The sequence below is a fragment of the Siniperca chuatsi genome, linkage group LG12, assembly GCF_020085105.1.
Source record: "Siniperca chuatsi isolate FFG_IHB_CAS linkage group LG12, ASM2008510v1, whole genome shotgun sequence".
NCBI classification, from domain to species: domain Eukaryota; kingdom Metazoa; phylum Chordata; class Actinopteri; order Centrarchiformes; family Sinipercidae; genus Siniperca; species Siniperca chuatsi.
In genome coordinates, this window is record NC_058053.1 from 27,329,084 (window position 1) to 27,342,850 (window position 13,767).

Sequence of the window (13,767 nt, forward strand, 5' to 3'; positions counted from 1 at the left end):
GAAGGCTCTTTGTTTAAGCGACACAAATATGCTCTTTGTGCCATGTGCAAACATCTGAAGTTTGTTTTTTGTCCTCTGAAAAGTGGATTTTGTTACGTGTGTGGGCCTCAGAGTAAAGCTGAGTGAGTCTTGTCACGTTTAGTCAAGCAGGTAACACAGGGAATACAAGGGGTTGCACCCAAACGCAGACACAGAGGCAGGGCAGGTGCAGATCAATGATTTAATGAAAGGTAACAGTACAAAAGGCTTACAGGATTGTCAGGCGGGCGCAGGTCAAACCAGAAAAGCAGTCTAAAGGGCAAACAAATCCAAAAATGGGCAAGCAGGGAAACCAAAGTCCAACAAATCTGGCAGAAAGTCCAACACTAAGAATAAATCCAAGAAAAGAAGACTAGAAAGCACAGGGAAAGGGCTGGAATGCTTGACACAGAACAAAGGAAGCACACAGACTTAAATACACTCAGCTGAGGGGAGACAACGAGACACAGATGAAAACGATCAGGGCGGAGCAAACAATCAAAACTGGTAGGAAAGGTAAACAAAGCTAGGAAGCAAAACTACAAGACAGAAGGAAGGAGAATATTTCAAAATAAAACAGGAAATAACTTTAAACTATAAAGACTGTCGGATTAAATCCTCATTTTCCTCTCCTCTAGCAAAGAAACTGTTTTCTATGTCATAGAAGACAATCTCTTGGTGTGTCATTTGACATGGATGAGTGTCTATTTTTAGAAGAAAGAGAACCAAATCAAAAGCACTGTAGTCAAACCAGAGAGCTTCCTTTGTGCTCCAGTGTCTGAATCCATTCTGGTCTGCTTTGATTGTTGGTGGAGAAAGGGGTTGTCAGCAGTGTATGCACACACATACAGTGTATTTGTTACAAATATAGATTTTTCATTACCCTCTGTTCTGTGTTTAACTGCTTCTCAGGCTGGTCATGTTGCCTGTGTATTTATGTCATAACAGTAAAAATATACAGAATATCCCAACGCCCAAAGCAAGATATGAGCTTGTTGAATATGTTAATAATGACCACAGATGGGTCCTATAAGTCATTTGAGGTGAACTATGAGTTTTTGAAGCTTTGGATGTTACATTTTGAAAAAACTCAAGTTTGTGCTTTTAGCTTTAGATGATTATTAATTATGTTTACAAATTAATAGTTACTTTTTCACAGGAATAACATACACAAACAGCCCGAGGTCTCAGTGTGAACCTCAACAGTACAGGTTGAGATTTATAATCATGTGTCACTGTGCCAAGCACCTGATGGGTCGCTGCCTCTCTCAGAGTGCACTTTCTATTTTATAAAACTGCGTGGTTGTACTTTTAGAATGAATAATATTATTATTTTAGATTTTCACCGTGTTCAACATGTCAAAGTACCACAACAGTTATACCTATTAATGTTTCTCTCTGCTTTTGACTCCATTGCCTATGCTTCAGTTTCTTCAAGTGACACATTTTGGGGAGATTAGGCTATTATCTGCCCATATATCAAGTATCTTTGCCTTTAATTAGATAGTGACAGTAGATAGCTGTTAGGAAAGGAAGGGGGAGAGATGGAGGATGAAGTGCCACATAGGTCCATGGCCGGACTTGAACCGGGAATGTTGCAGTTACATGGTCCGCATCTTAAACCCAAAAAGCCACCAGTGATGCCCCATCTTTCTATAATTCTGTGTTTAGAAGCTACATAAAGTTGTTCCTGTTAACATCTCTCCGTCTCTACTTTTAACTTCATGTCATCAAATTTGTGCATGTTTCAAAAGGATGTTCCTTAAGAAATCTCTCCAACACTGAAGCCACTGGTTTCTGTATGTGTCTATATGAGTGTGTGTTTGTGTAAAATTGTAAATGGACTGTATTTGTATAGCGCCTTTCTAGTCTTCTGACCACTCAAAGCGCTTCACACTACACATCGCATTCACACACTGATGGCAGGTGCCAACTGCTCATCAGTTCAAAGAAACTAACTCAGTCACACACACCAATGGCACAGCCCTCGGGAGCAATTTGGGGTTCAGTGTCTTGCCAAAGGACTTTGACTGGGGGAAGCCGGGATCAAACCGCCGACCTTCCGATTAGTAGACGACCTGCTCTACCACCAAGCCACAGCCGCCCCCTGTGTCAGGATAATGTGTGTTGGCAGAGTGGTGTGAACTGAAGCACATGTGTTATTGTAGCTGGTTCACTGAAGCAGACTCTGATTAATTAATTATTTGAAGTTGTTTAATTCATTTCTGAATTCTGGAGGTTCCCAGGTAATAATATCTGTGTGGATGAAGCTACCATCATATATGAATCAGCCTGGACTTACAGAACAGTCTGACGTGAGTCTTGTTTGTTTGTGAAGAGGTTGTGATGTTGTTGTCAGCGGATGATGGAAAGGATCCAGGTCTGCAGATGTTTCCTGCCTCATTGTTCAGAAACTAAACAGAAGCTCCAGTTGTGGACCTGCAGGCGCCTGCAGTCCGTACGACTTCCATGTCCTTCCCATGATCCTCCTTGACCCAGACCCCCTCTGCACATGACCAGCTGTCTGCCACAGTGACTGTTGTTCTCTGTTGCAGGTGAATTCTGTAACATAACAGATAATGACTTCTGTTTAATGTCAGCGTACGGCTGCACTACAGATGGCCATTTTACAATACTATTTATAATTAATCAGTATTTAATAATTCAGGTACATTTAATTTGGGCGGTAGTTCTTGTCCTGTGGTTTTCCACATTTAAAAACATCCGATCTGAATATCTGCCACAATGCGAGAACCCAGAACTGTAGATACCCCTGCACGAAACCTTCTGCAGTCAGATCTAAAAATGCTGAATTTGGTCTCTCAGTTTCTGCAGCAGTGGTTTGAATTCACTGTGTGCTCTCTCTTGTTGCTGCAGAGGTTTCGAGGTATTATAGAATCTCGATTAAGCTGGAATTATGATTCTCCAGGCTGCACGGAAGTTGTTTGGTCACGTTCGCGTGTGTTGTTCTTTTGTACTTGGACTGTATAATGTACGTGTCCACTAGGAAGCAGTGTCATGTTTAGTAAACCACAGTGTAAAGAAAATTTACAAGAAATCAGGAAAACAAACTACATCTGTGTGAAATGTGAGAGAATTTGGATTTAGCAACATAAATAGACGGGACAATGACAAGACAGGCAACCATATTTAAGTGCCTTAAAGATGGTTAATAACTGCAGATATAATAATTATTTCTAATGGATCAAATGTGTAATGTGAAAGGTGTCGCTCATAGTGATGATCCCACAGAGAATTATCACCCTTCACTGCAGTTCCCTGCAAAAAACCCCGTAAAAAGCCACAGTACACGACGCGCTCAGCAGCAACCAGCAGACAGTTAGCTGGTGAACATAGTGGAGCATCTAGCAGCTAAAGAGTCAAATATTTCCCTCAGGAAGGTGGAGACCGAACACAGAGCTAAAAGAGAGAGAATACTGGACTGGCATTCTTCAGGTGACGCAAACACGACTCCAAACGATTGATAATGTTGCTCCGTAACTGCTGGATGTGGAAATAAGCAGCTGTAACACATCATCACCTTTTAAGTTGATATGATGAACTTGTTAGCAATGTTGTTTTCACAGCTTGTTTCTGCTGCCCCCGAGTGGCCAAAAAGCAAAGAAAAACAGTTATTGCAGGTTTTAATAAAGGTTAAATAATTCAATATAATAAATTAACGATGGCTGATATATTTAGACAAAATGTGACATAATTAACATGCCTTTGGATTTCACCTAGTGCTGCTTTAAAGGTTTTGTATCATAGAAAACAAGTGTTTAGACCTGTGGAGGAAGTCGGAGATGGGATTTCAGGGCAGTTGACACATGACGTTAGCACTCCTCAGTGTTTCTCCAATTTTTTAATGAGAGGTAATTACCCGATTTCAACAAAGCATTGTGAAGTCACTTGTGTAATTCCAGGCAAGCCTTTACAGGTTCTCTCTCTCTTAAGCTGCTGCAGACATCTTTGGGGATTCAGACAGAAATTAAAAATGCAAAACAAAAAGTGATCCACCTCTCTGATTCTCTCTCTCTCTGTCTGCTCATGTCCTGCTGTAACATCCACATGACGTTAAGGCACGTTCGGGGTTCACAGTAAAATGTAACTCAAACATTTACCCACAGAACTCATTCTCTTGTCAGCATAGATTTACCGTCACAGCAACACATTTGAATGGGCGAAAAAGTTATTTTATGAAAAGTGCTAACTATAGTTTTCCATTTTCTCATTAAAAAGCTACTGAGGAAATATATTTCATGTTTTTCTGATAAGAAAAAAGTTCTATTTTGTCTAAGTTCTTTTATTGATTTGTCAGAAATATATTTTAAAAATGTAAGGTGTGTTTACTCAGCAGCTTTTTTATGACACAATGTAACACTGCAGTTAGCTGTTGACCAGTAAAATGACTTGTTTGCCCATTATAATGTGGATTTGAGATATTTGGACCAAAGCGGGGGACCGACCAGCTGACCAGCCGTCATTGCCGTCCCTAGAGCCACTATTGTGACTGAAAAGTGACATCAGTGTATATGCATTTATCAACAACAACAGTAATGGCACTGATGTTTATTGCTAAATATGTTTGTCTTGAGTTATGTGATTTAAAAATAGCCCTTTGTGTATTTTCTTTTGTTTTCATTGTTTGTAATGGACTAGACACTGAAACCAACGTGCACACATTTAATATTTTGTGTCCCACATGACGTGAATAAAACTGAATCCCACTGTGAGCTTCCTCCAATGGACCGTGGAAAACCCTCCTCCTCCTTCACCCTGTTCTTCCTCCTCCTCCTCTCGTTGCAGACAGTGAACCGACTGCAGATTCCATAACATCTTGAAGCATGAGACCACAGAGGTGGAACCTTTGTTGTGTCTTGGCGCTAAAAGGGGATTTTCATTTTAAAGCTCTCGCTCAGCTCTGCAGCAGAGCGTCTGACCCTCCTGAATTATTTGCGGTGAGATCAGTGTGGCAGGTAGAGCCTGGGAATAACAATAACATCCTATTTCTGGAGCGGGACTCTGAAAACCAAGCAGGCCCATTACTGTATGTGCGATTAGCTCTCTGCTTTGCCATTTTTGTACACAAATCTAGACTTTTTTTTTTTCCAACTTCTCCAGCCTCCTCCGTCATTTTTTCCTTTCGCTTCCTCTTCTCCCCTCCTTCAGCGACTGGGTGTGGCAAGCTGCTGCTTTTGCAATAATTGACTGAACAACAGATCCACATTCCCAAACAAGGCCAAGATCTCCAGAGAGTGAGTGGAGTTATTTTGGAGCCAGTTTATGACGAATGAAGGGAGTTCACGTGTAGGGTAAAATGTCCAAAGCCAGCACCCACAATCCTTGATCTCTCCCAGAATCCCCAGGTTTCGATTTTGAGGTTTGTTCACAAAAAAGGTAAAGAGATGAGAAAGCAGGTTTAAGGCAAAACTGGATGAGAAATGAAATTGCAAAGCCACTGTGTGGTTAAGATGGTGTGTAGAGGCCGCAAATGGGAGAGGTGGAGGAAGTCAGATGGAAAATGAAGATGGGATAGAAAAATAATAAAGAGGAGATTGAAGTGGAGAGCTTGAGTGTCAGTTTTGTAGCTGAGAGGAAAAACAGAAGCAGGATGATGGAAGAAACAAGTAATTTATCAAAAGCCTCACTGTTGGTTATACTAAGGGTTGTTTGGCCGTTTTCTTCGTATGTGAAAGCAGAGAGAGAGTGTGTGTGTGTGTGTGTGTGTGTGTGTGTGTGTGTGTGTGTGCAGCGACGGACATGATTGAAGTGCCCGCTTCGTTTCCACATCAACGTTATCTCTGAAAATATGTCTGCAGGAATTTTCTTCTCGTTTTGACAAGCAGATGATTTATGCAGCGGGGGGGGGGGCTTCAGAGTGCTGATTGCTGAGCTGGTGAAACAAACTCTGTGGCATTTAACTAAAGCACACACACACACACTCTTAGAGAGTCTAATAACCCGTCCACATAGACCAGCTGACATTTTCGAAAAACACAGCCCAGCATCTCAGTCCTCCTCTGTCTCGGTGTGTTGTTGCGGTGCAGAGACGCTGTTTGAACTACAGTAATGACCCGGCTCCTTCTCTTAGTTTAAAGTCAGGCTGGAGACTCACAGGGCACGGCGCTCAGTGATAAATACTTTACAACACGCCATCAAAAATTTACAGCAGCCAGAACGTTTCAGACCAGTAGGATGTGCCCGGAAAAGACCAGCTTCACAAAACTTGTTCTTAAAGCTCGGACCAGGGAACTGGACTTTCAGCTCACTGCGCTCTCAGCAAATGCCCTGTTGAGTTAGCCGCCACCCTGAGTGTGACAGTTCATTATTGACCTTGGATATATTAGTTTGACATAAGCAGCTCAAGGTCACCCAAACGAACTCCATCTGCTAATGAAGACCATGAGATGCTGTTGAAAGCTCTGAAAAAGCTAGTAAGTGGTTTAGTAGCTGAGTTAGGATTGTTTTGTTCCATCGACAGAATAATAATCGGCAGCTATTTTAATAATCAAATAATGTAGATTATTACAATAATAGATAATTCAAGGAAAAATAGTGAGAAAATTCCAAACACTCATTAGTTCCCGGCTCTCAGATGATTTGCTGCTTTTCTTCGTCATTTCATCGAAACCTGAATATATCTGGGTGTCAAACAAAACATTAAGACATCACTTTGGGAAGTTGCAATGCAACTTTTTTCTCAAGTTTGACATTTTATAGACTAACGATGAATCGAAAAAATAATCAGCAGATTAACCGATAATGAAAATAATCGTTAGTTTTTACTCTTAATGCCAGAAGCTGTAAAGCCTGTAAATAGTCACTACATGACTTAGCTAAACATTATTTAAGTAAAGTTAGACTTCTCAGAAATGCCATCATTTTGTTTCATGACAGTGGAATTATATATATTATAGTTTATTATGAAAAGAAAACATTTTTGCAATTTGAATGCAATCAGGTTTTGTTCCTATATGTCCATAAAATCTGCCACAGGAATATCAAAACATTTCTTTATTGTGTAAAATTAGAAAAAGAAAATATGCATCCATTCTGTCGCTCCTGTTTAGGTAAAATGTTATATTGATTGAACATTTTTATGTAGACGAATATTTATAAAAACATCCACAGAGCTCTTAGAAAGTGTGGAGCGCTGTGGGTTTTAAACGCATCCCTACACCGTCCTGTACTCTGATTGGATCAAAATGTAAATATTTACCTAATGTCTTATAGTGTAAGGATGATTGAAATGTCGCAATACAGGGCCCCTATAATTAAATGATGGGGGGTCACCTAAAGCTAGCTAGCCACATCCTAAGACTTCCATAGATAACGTTCCATGAAACACCACCGCACAAAGTCACCTAATCTATAGCTAATATATGTTGCAAAATTAATTCATTACATCCTAACTGGATGTTATCAATGTTACCAATAGCACCTTTAGGTTTATTAAATATATTTATATCAGGGACCATGTCCAAAATACATTCATCTCAAAAAGAAAAGAGATGCTTTGTACCAGATTTAGCTGTTGTTTTTATTTTGATTGTGGATTAATGTGTTTAGACTACAGTTTCCATCATGCTTTGCGTGATGCAAACAGGAAGTTTAACGTTGTGAGTCAGTCAGTCAGGTGTGGACCTTTATAGCCTGTATTTGTTTACATTCTGGTGAATCTGCACTATGAAAAGTCATGCTGCATTAGCTGGTGGCACTTCCTCTTCGATTGTAACCATGGAAACAATCACCTGGATCACTTTGATACAGAAGAAAAAGTGGATTTATGGATGTGTATCCTTAATGCACAGGGAGACACTGGAGTTCAGAGGGTTTCAGGTTATCAGGTTTACATTAGAGCAGCAGTGAAACGGGATCTGGAGGAATTAATAGGCTGCTCAGAACGAAATGAGGAATCAGGGAGGGATGTTGGAGGAATTATTGATCGAGTCACTGCTTAATTCACCGTCTGTGTTTTTATAATGGAGAGGTTTGATGCTTTCATATGGTAATGATACCGTCACTCAGTAAAGAGTCCAACTCTGGTCCAACTCTTAAAAGGACACTTTCCAACACGTTCTGTTCAGGCTCATTTTCACAGTTAAAGCCTTTCAGACAAACCAAAAAGGAGGTGGAAGAAACTAGTAAGTAGTCTGATGGATAAAGCTTCAGATTTCACTCTTCTCTCAGCAAACATCAAGTTTGCATATGAGGAAAACAAACTACAACAACAGAGGACAAAGGAGATCTGGAGACATTGATTAAAATCCTGAATCTTGTTCCTGCTTGTTCTTAAATTGTGTTGATCAACTGCCAAAACCATAAACAAGCTCTAAATATCTCTACATGAAATGAATATAGTTTAATATTTTGTGAAATACGCTTATTTGCTTTCTTGCCAAGAGTCAAATAAGATCGATACCACTATCAATCACATCAGCGCGGTAGATATGAAGCTATAGGCAGCAGCCGGTTAGCAGTGACTTCCTCTTTACTCCAGGAAATGGCTCGGCACATAACCCGTTAAACCTCAGATTGTCTTTTTTCCTCTTCGGCTTTGGTACACAATAAACAGACTAGATGTAAGTGAGTGTTAGAGGTGCTGTTAAGCAGATTTTGTGACCTTTGGACAGAACCAGGCTTGCTGTTTCCTCCTGTTTCCAGTCTTTATGCTAAGCTATGCTAACAGGTAAATATGCAACTGGAGCCATAAGACAGACACGAGAGTGGGATCGATTTTATCTTCATTTGTAAATATGGACGACTACAGACACAGTCTTGACGTTTAGCTGTCAACATGTTTGCTTGACTTTCAGTCTAACTGTATATCACTACTGAATAAACAAAGCAGCATCCTGTCCAGTGACAGACTTAAACCCGTATTAGGACAGGAAGTGATCCCCTTTGCTTTGACAGGGACTTCCGGTCGTTATCCAGCGAGGAAACGGGGGCTCGTCCAAGGTTTTATCTCCCTGACAGCCTCTTCCCCTCAACATCCACAAAGACCCACAAACAAATGTTGTGTGACGCCGTCGCTTAGAGCAGCTCACTGACACTTTGCAACAAATTCTACAAGTTATGTTTTATTTTTACTCGAATCAAAGAAAAAAAAACAAAAAAAAAACGCTTAATGTAATTTGGTGGCAGCTCAGCATTCCTGGAGAAAAGCCAGGAAAAGCGTCTGATTGGCCCACAGCCGCTGCTGTCTCATCCTCTGGTCTCGTCTCGTCTCGAGTGCGACAGGCTGCTGGAGCATGTCAGCTGCATTCCTCACCCCCGCCCCCCCACCTCACCCCCCCACCACCCTTCATATCCTGTCGTTCTACACATTCCTGCACATGGAGCTGAAGCCCAAACTGGAGCTTTGAATTCACCTTCGCTCTGTTGAGTCTGCAAGTCAAAGGCTGCATCCCGGTGTGTGTGTGTGTGTGTGTGTGTGTGTGTGTGTGTGTGTGTGTGTGCGTGCGCGCGTCAGTGCAAATGCACTCGTATTTGCATGTGCGACATCTGTATTTGCAAGTCCCTCTCTGCCGTGCAGCAGGTTGTGTCTCCTGTAGGAACAGACTGACTCCACAGCGTTTTTCTTTTCCCACAAACACCAGCCGTCTGGGCAGAATTGATGGAGACAGAGAGGTTACAAAGGCTGATGGGAGGAGCCGGGTTCCTGTCCAGACCGGTTAGACCCAAACAAACAGCAGCCACATTGGCACATAGCATTTTTTTCCCCTCGCTGGCAGCGGGACCTGAGGATGGAGACGTTGTTCAGCTGTCTGAACTTTGGTCCAGAGCGAGAAAGCTCAACGATTGCGGTTCATTTCTGACCCTCCACCCTCGGGACAAACAAGAGCTAAATCAGCAGTATTTTCCAGATCAGGGCTTTAAACTTTAATCTTGTTGAATTCTGCACTTGTTGTGTGTCCTGTTGTGTATCATTATCTGTATCAGTATTGGTCACCAAGTGTTTTCCTCCTCTCAGTTCAGATGAGACAGAAATCCACACTTGAAGCAACATGAGGCTCTTGTTTCTGTTTCCACCAGAAAGCATCTGAAAAATGCACAAAGCTGAGATTTGCAGGGGGATTGGGGAGGCAGGCTGTGGAAAGTAACAGAGGATCAAGTCAGTGGAATGAAACCTGTAGATGTACATGTATTAGTCTCTTTGTAGTGTGTGGTTTTAGTCAGACTTCACCGTCTTCTGCTCAGTTTCCATCTTCACAAGTCACTGTCGTCCTCTCTCTCACCCTGTCCACTGATTCCCAGTCAGAGCTCATATCTGATTTTTCTTCACAGTTCAGGCCCCACATGTCTCCAGAATCCAGGATCTGAATCTCTACCTACCTCCATCATTTCAGGCTGTGCTTTTCACTTTTCTTTTCACCTCAGTCTAAAGTCCTCAAGTGTCCTTTCTCTGCAGGCTCTGTTGAAGATGGACTGTCAGGGTCTCGTGGCCAGACTGGTCATGGACTTTGTCCTCCTGACCACGGCTGTGGAGGTGGCCGGACGCTGGAGGGAGCTGGCCGAGAGACTCGCCAAGGTTTCACGGCAGCAGATGGATGCTTATGAGGCACCGCATCGCGACAAGAACGGGGTGGTGGACAGTGAGGTACATCTGTCCTACAGGAGATTACTGCTGTCTGACATGTGAACATGGAAATGGTTTATTCAGGTGAAATTGGAATTACAATCAAAGCCTGAAGACGAGTTCACACTCCTGTTGTCACATCGTGCTCTAAAAGTGTGTGTTGAAACGCCAAAGCAATAGGAAAATGCTTCAAACCCCTTTCGCCCTCTTTAGTTTAATGGTGGATGGCAAACAACTGCAGTATCTCCACCATCTGGTGAGGTTTGTGTTTGACAAGCTGATTGGTTGCTGATTATTTAACTTCTCATTTTGGGTCTTTAAGGTCAGAGCTCAGAAGTATTCAGTCCAGTCAGAGCCGCTTTTGTAGGAAGGAATTTATAGCAAATTGTGAAACAGCTAGATTTGGTGCACAACATGTACAAACATTAATAAGGTGGAGGTTTTGGTGAAGGAGGGAGCTGCAGAGGAACAGGGAGAAGTGACAGGGGATAATGGCGGCGCTGTACACCTGCATGAATATGATTCGGCGTTGTTAGTTGGGAGCCACACAGCAGCGATGGTGACGCATGAATGAAACAGCTGATGCCAATCGACTAACAAGCACAACCTCCGTGCTCTGTCTGAACCAACGCTTCCTCCTTCCTTTTATAGTATTTTAATGGAAAATTAGTCATTAGTCATAACTGGAAAATTATATACACACACGTCATGCACAATTATTTCTGGAGAGTTGATGCTGGGGGGACGGTGGTGTATCCTGATGCTTTGGTGTGCGTCACGATGCAGCAGACGTGTGAGTTTACAACAGTATGGCTGAACACAAGTTCCTGTTGTCATTCTTGACCTTTTGTTTTTATTTTATGTGGTCCGTACATGCTACCTGCCAATCAAGGCTAAGGGTATTGTTGTGACAACAGAAGATGCCAGTAACAACAGGTGGACCGGAGCAAACACACTGAGCCAGAGGCGACAGAAAGTTTGCTTCTCAGCGTTGACGTGTGTCAATGGTGGACAGTCCACGATCCACAACATGACCATCAGGGTCAGATCAACGCCTTTTTTAAAAGATCTGATTCTGAAACAGACACGGAAAGGTCAACGTACATTAACAGTCTGCAGTCAGGACGTGTGTTCAGGTGTGTCAGCAGATCACGGGATGTTTGTTCTCTCTGTCTGTCTGCAGGCCATGTGGAAGCCGGCGTATGACTTCCTGGTCACGTGGGCCGCTCAGATCGGCGACAGCTACAGGGACGTGATCCAGGAGCTGCACATGGGCTTAGACAAGATGAAGAACCCCATCACCAAACGCTGGAAGCACCTGACCGGCACGCTCATCCTGGTCAACTGCCTGGACGCCCTGCGGAGCTCCGCCTTCAGCCCCGCCGCTCAGGACGACTACGCCATCTAAACTCTCTCCTACATGACTCCATGTTGATCCTGCCGGTGTTTCCCCACAGCAGCTCGCCCCGCTCTTCTGGAGCGTTTGAAAAGTTACACAGTTTGAAACGCTGCGTATCAGCTGTCTGCTCACTCTCAATGCCACTACTGCTGTCGTATAATGTTTTGTTCCTGCGGCGCCGCCTTCAGCTCCTCCAGCCCAGGGGAACGTCTCTGAACTGCCCCCACGTCTCCGCGGCCGCCGGCCAAACAACACAGTGCTGTACGGAGCTCGCAGTATTAACAAAGACTCTTTTAATAGTTCCTGTCTTGCATAGTTATGTATTTTTGTACTCTTATTATGGCACAGTGTTTTTTTTTAAAGCAACACTTTGGTTAAGAACTGTGGATCGAACTCCAAGAAAGACACTTTTTCAAGAAAAGACACTTTGATATCGTATCCTTGTTACCGTAGCCTCGTCACATGTGTCAAATCTGTTCTATTTATTTGTACATCAAAGAGAAACGTCACTTTTTCTTCTTCAGGTTCTTTCTCACTGTGGTCCTTTTCATTTCAGAGATCCAAATATTCGGCTGTCAGTCTGTATTTTTTAAGACCTGGCACTGAAGAAAACTGAATAATTTATTCGTCTAAACAAGTTTCTCCACTAGTGCATTTAGTCACATTAATTGAAAAGTCATATTAAAGAAAATGAATCAGCAACAGATTAAATAGTCTAAATTGACTGATTGCAGCAAAAACCTGAAACACCGTCTGGTTTCAGCTTCTCGGATGTGAGAATTGGCTGCTTTTCTTTTTTTACATCCTTGTTAATTGAATGTTTTGGACTGTTGGTCGGACAAAACAAGACATTTGAAAATTGTGATGGACATTTTCCCCTGTTTTATCACTAAACTATTATTGAATCGAGCTCAGCAGTTTATCCTTGACCTTGTAAAACAGCCGTTGACAAAACAATCTCAACTCTACGTTTGCTGGAGCTACTGTACACGTTCAGTCTCTCCATGATTCTGAGCACCTCGAGGACTTCTCGTCCATGTTGGCTTACACTCAGTCTGCTGATGAGGACCATGTGATACGACTGAAAGGTCCAGACCAAGTGAGTAAGTAGACTGTGATTTGAGATTGTTCTGCCAACGATTAATCTATCGATTCACGGATTTAAATGATTGTATGGAGGAAAAGGCTGAAAATAACAAACATCCAAACCTTTTCCGCTCATTTCTCAACTCTTTCCCGTATTCGGCCTGTTTCTCTTTTGTCCGATGGACGTACTTTTTACCAAAGCTTGCCAAAAATGAATCCAGCTCCACGCAGATGACCTTGTACAATGTTGAGACCACTGTCGTAATGACACTGTCTGTCAGATCTTCTGGTTAGGTTTGTCTCAGTGCTGCATACTGTATAATGTGGTAGTAACGCATCCAGTGGTGAGTTTGAAGACCTTTTTGTGACTGCATACTTTTGTGGAAAAGACTCAAAATAAAATGTAAATATTTGTACACACCATTTGTCATATTGTACCTGTGTCTGGCACCACAACATCACAGTCAGGAGGTTTGCTTATCTGAAACAGGAGCGACAGGCCGTCGTGTTTCGTGTGTTATCAGCGTGAGTTTGTGGAAAACACACCATGTGAGAAAATGTGCAGCGGAAGGTAAACGGGATGGTGCAGGAGGGAAGGCGTGGACGGAGAGAGTTCAGGGTGCAGACAGAGCGACGAGAAAAACTGAAGGAGAAAGACGAGTGAAAAGGAGGATTCTGCAGC

General features: G+C 42.5%; 1 protein-coding gene across 3 annotated transcripts in view; it reads left to right on the forward strand.

Annotated features, from left to right (window-relative positions):
- Positions 1-13,508, forward strand: part of LOC122885235 (SH3 domain-binding protein 4) — a 40,987-nt gene extending 27,479 nt beyond the window's left edge. For 2 of the 3 annotated variants that reach the window (XM_044216051.1, XM_044216050.1), the window contains 2 exons: positions 10,433-10,621; positions 11,784-13,508. In XM_044216051.1, coding sequence (XP_044071986.1) covers positions 10,433-10,621; positions 11,784-12,008 — 414 coding nt within the window. In that variant the 3' untranslated portion in view covers positions 12,009-13,508. The remainder of the gene's footprint in view (positions 1-10,432; positions 10,622-11,783) is intronic. The other variant, XM_044216052.1, reaches the window with a different exon arrangement.
- Positions 13,509-13,767: the final 259 nt, after the last annotated feature.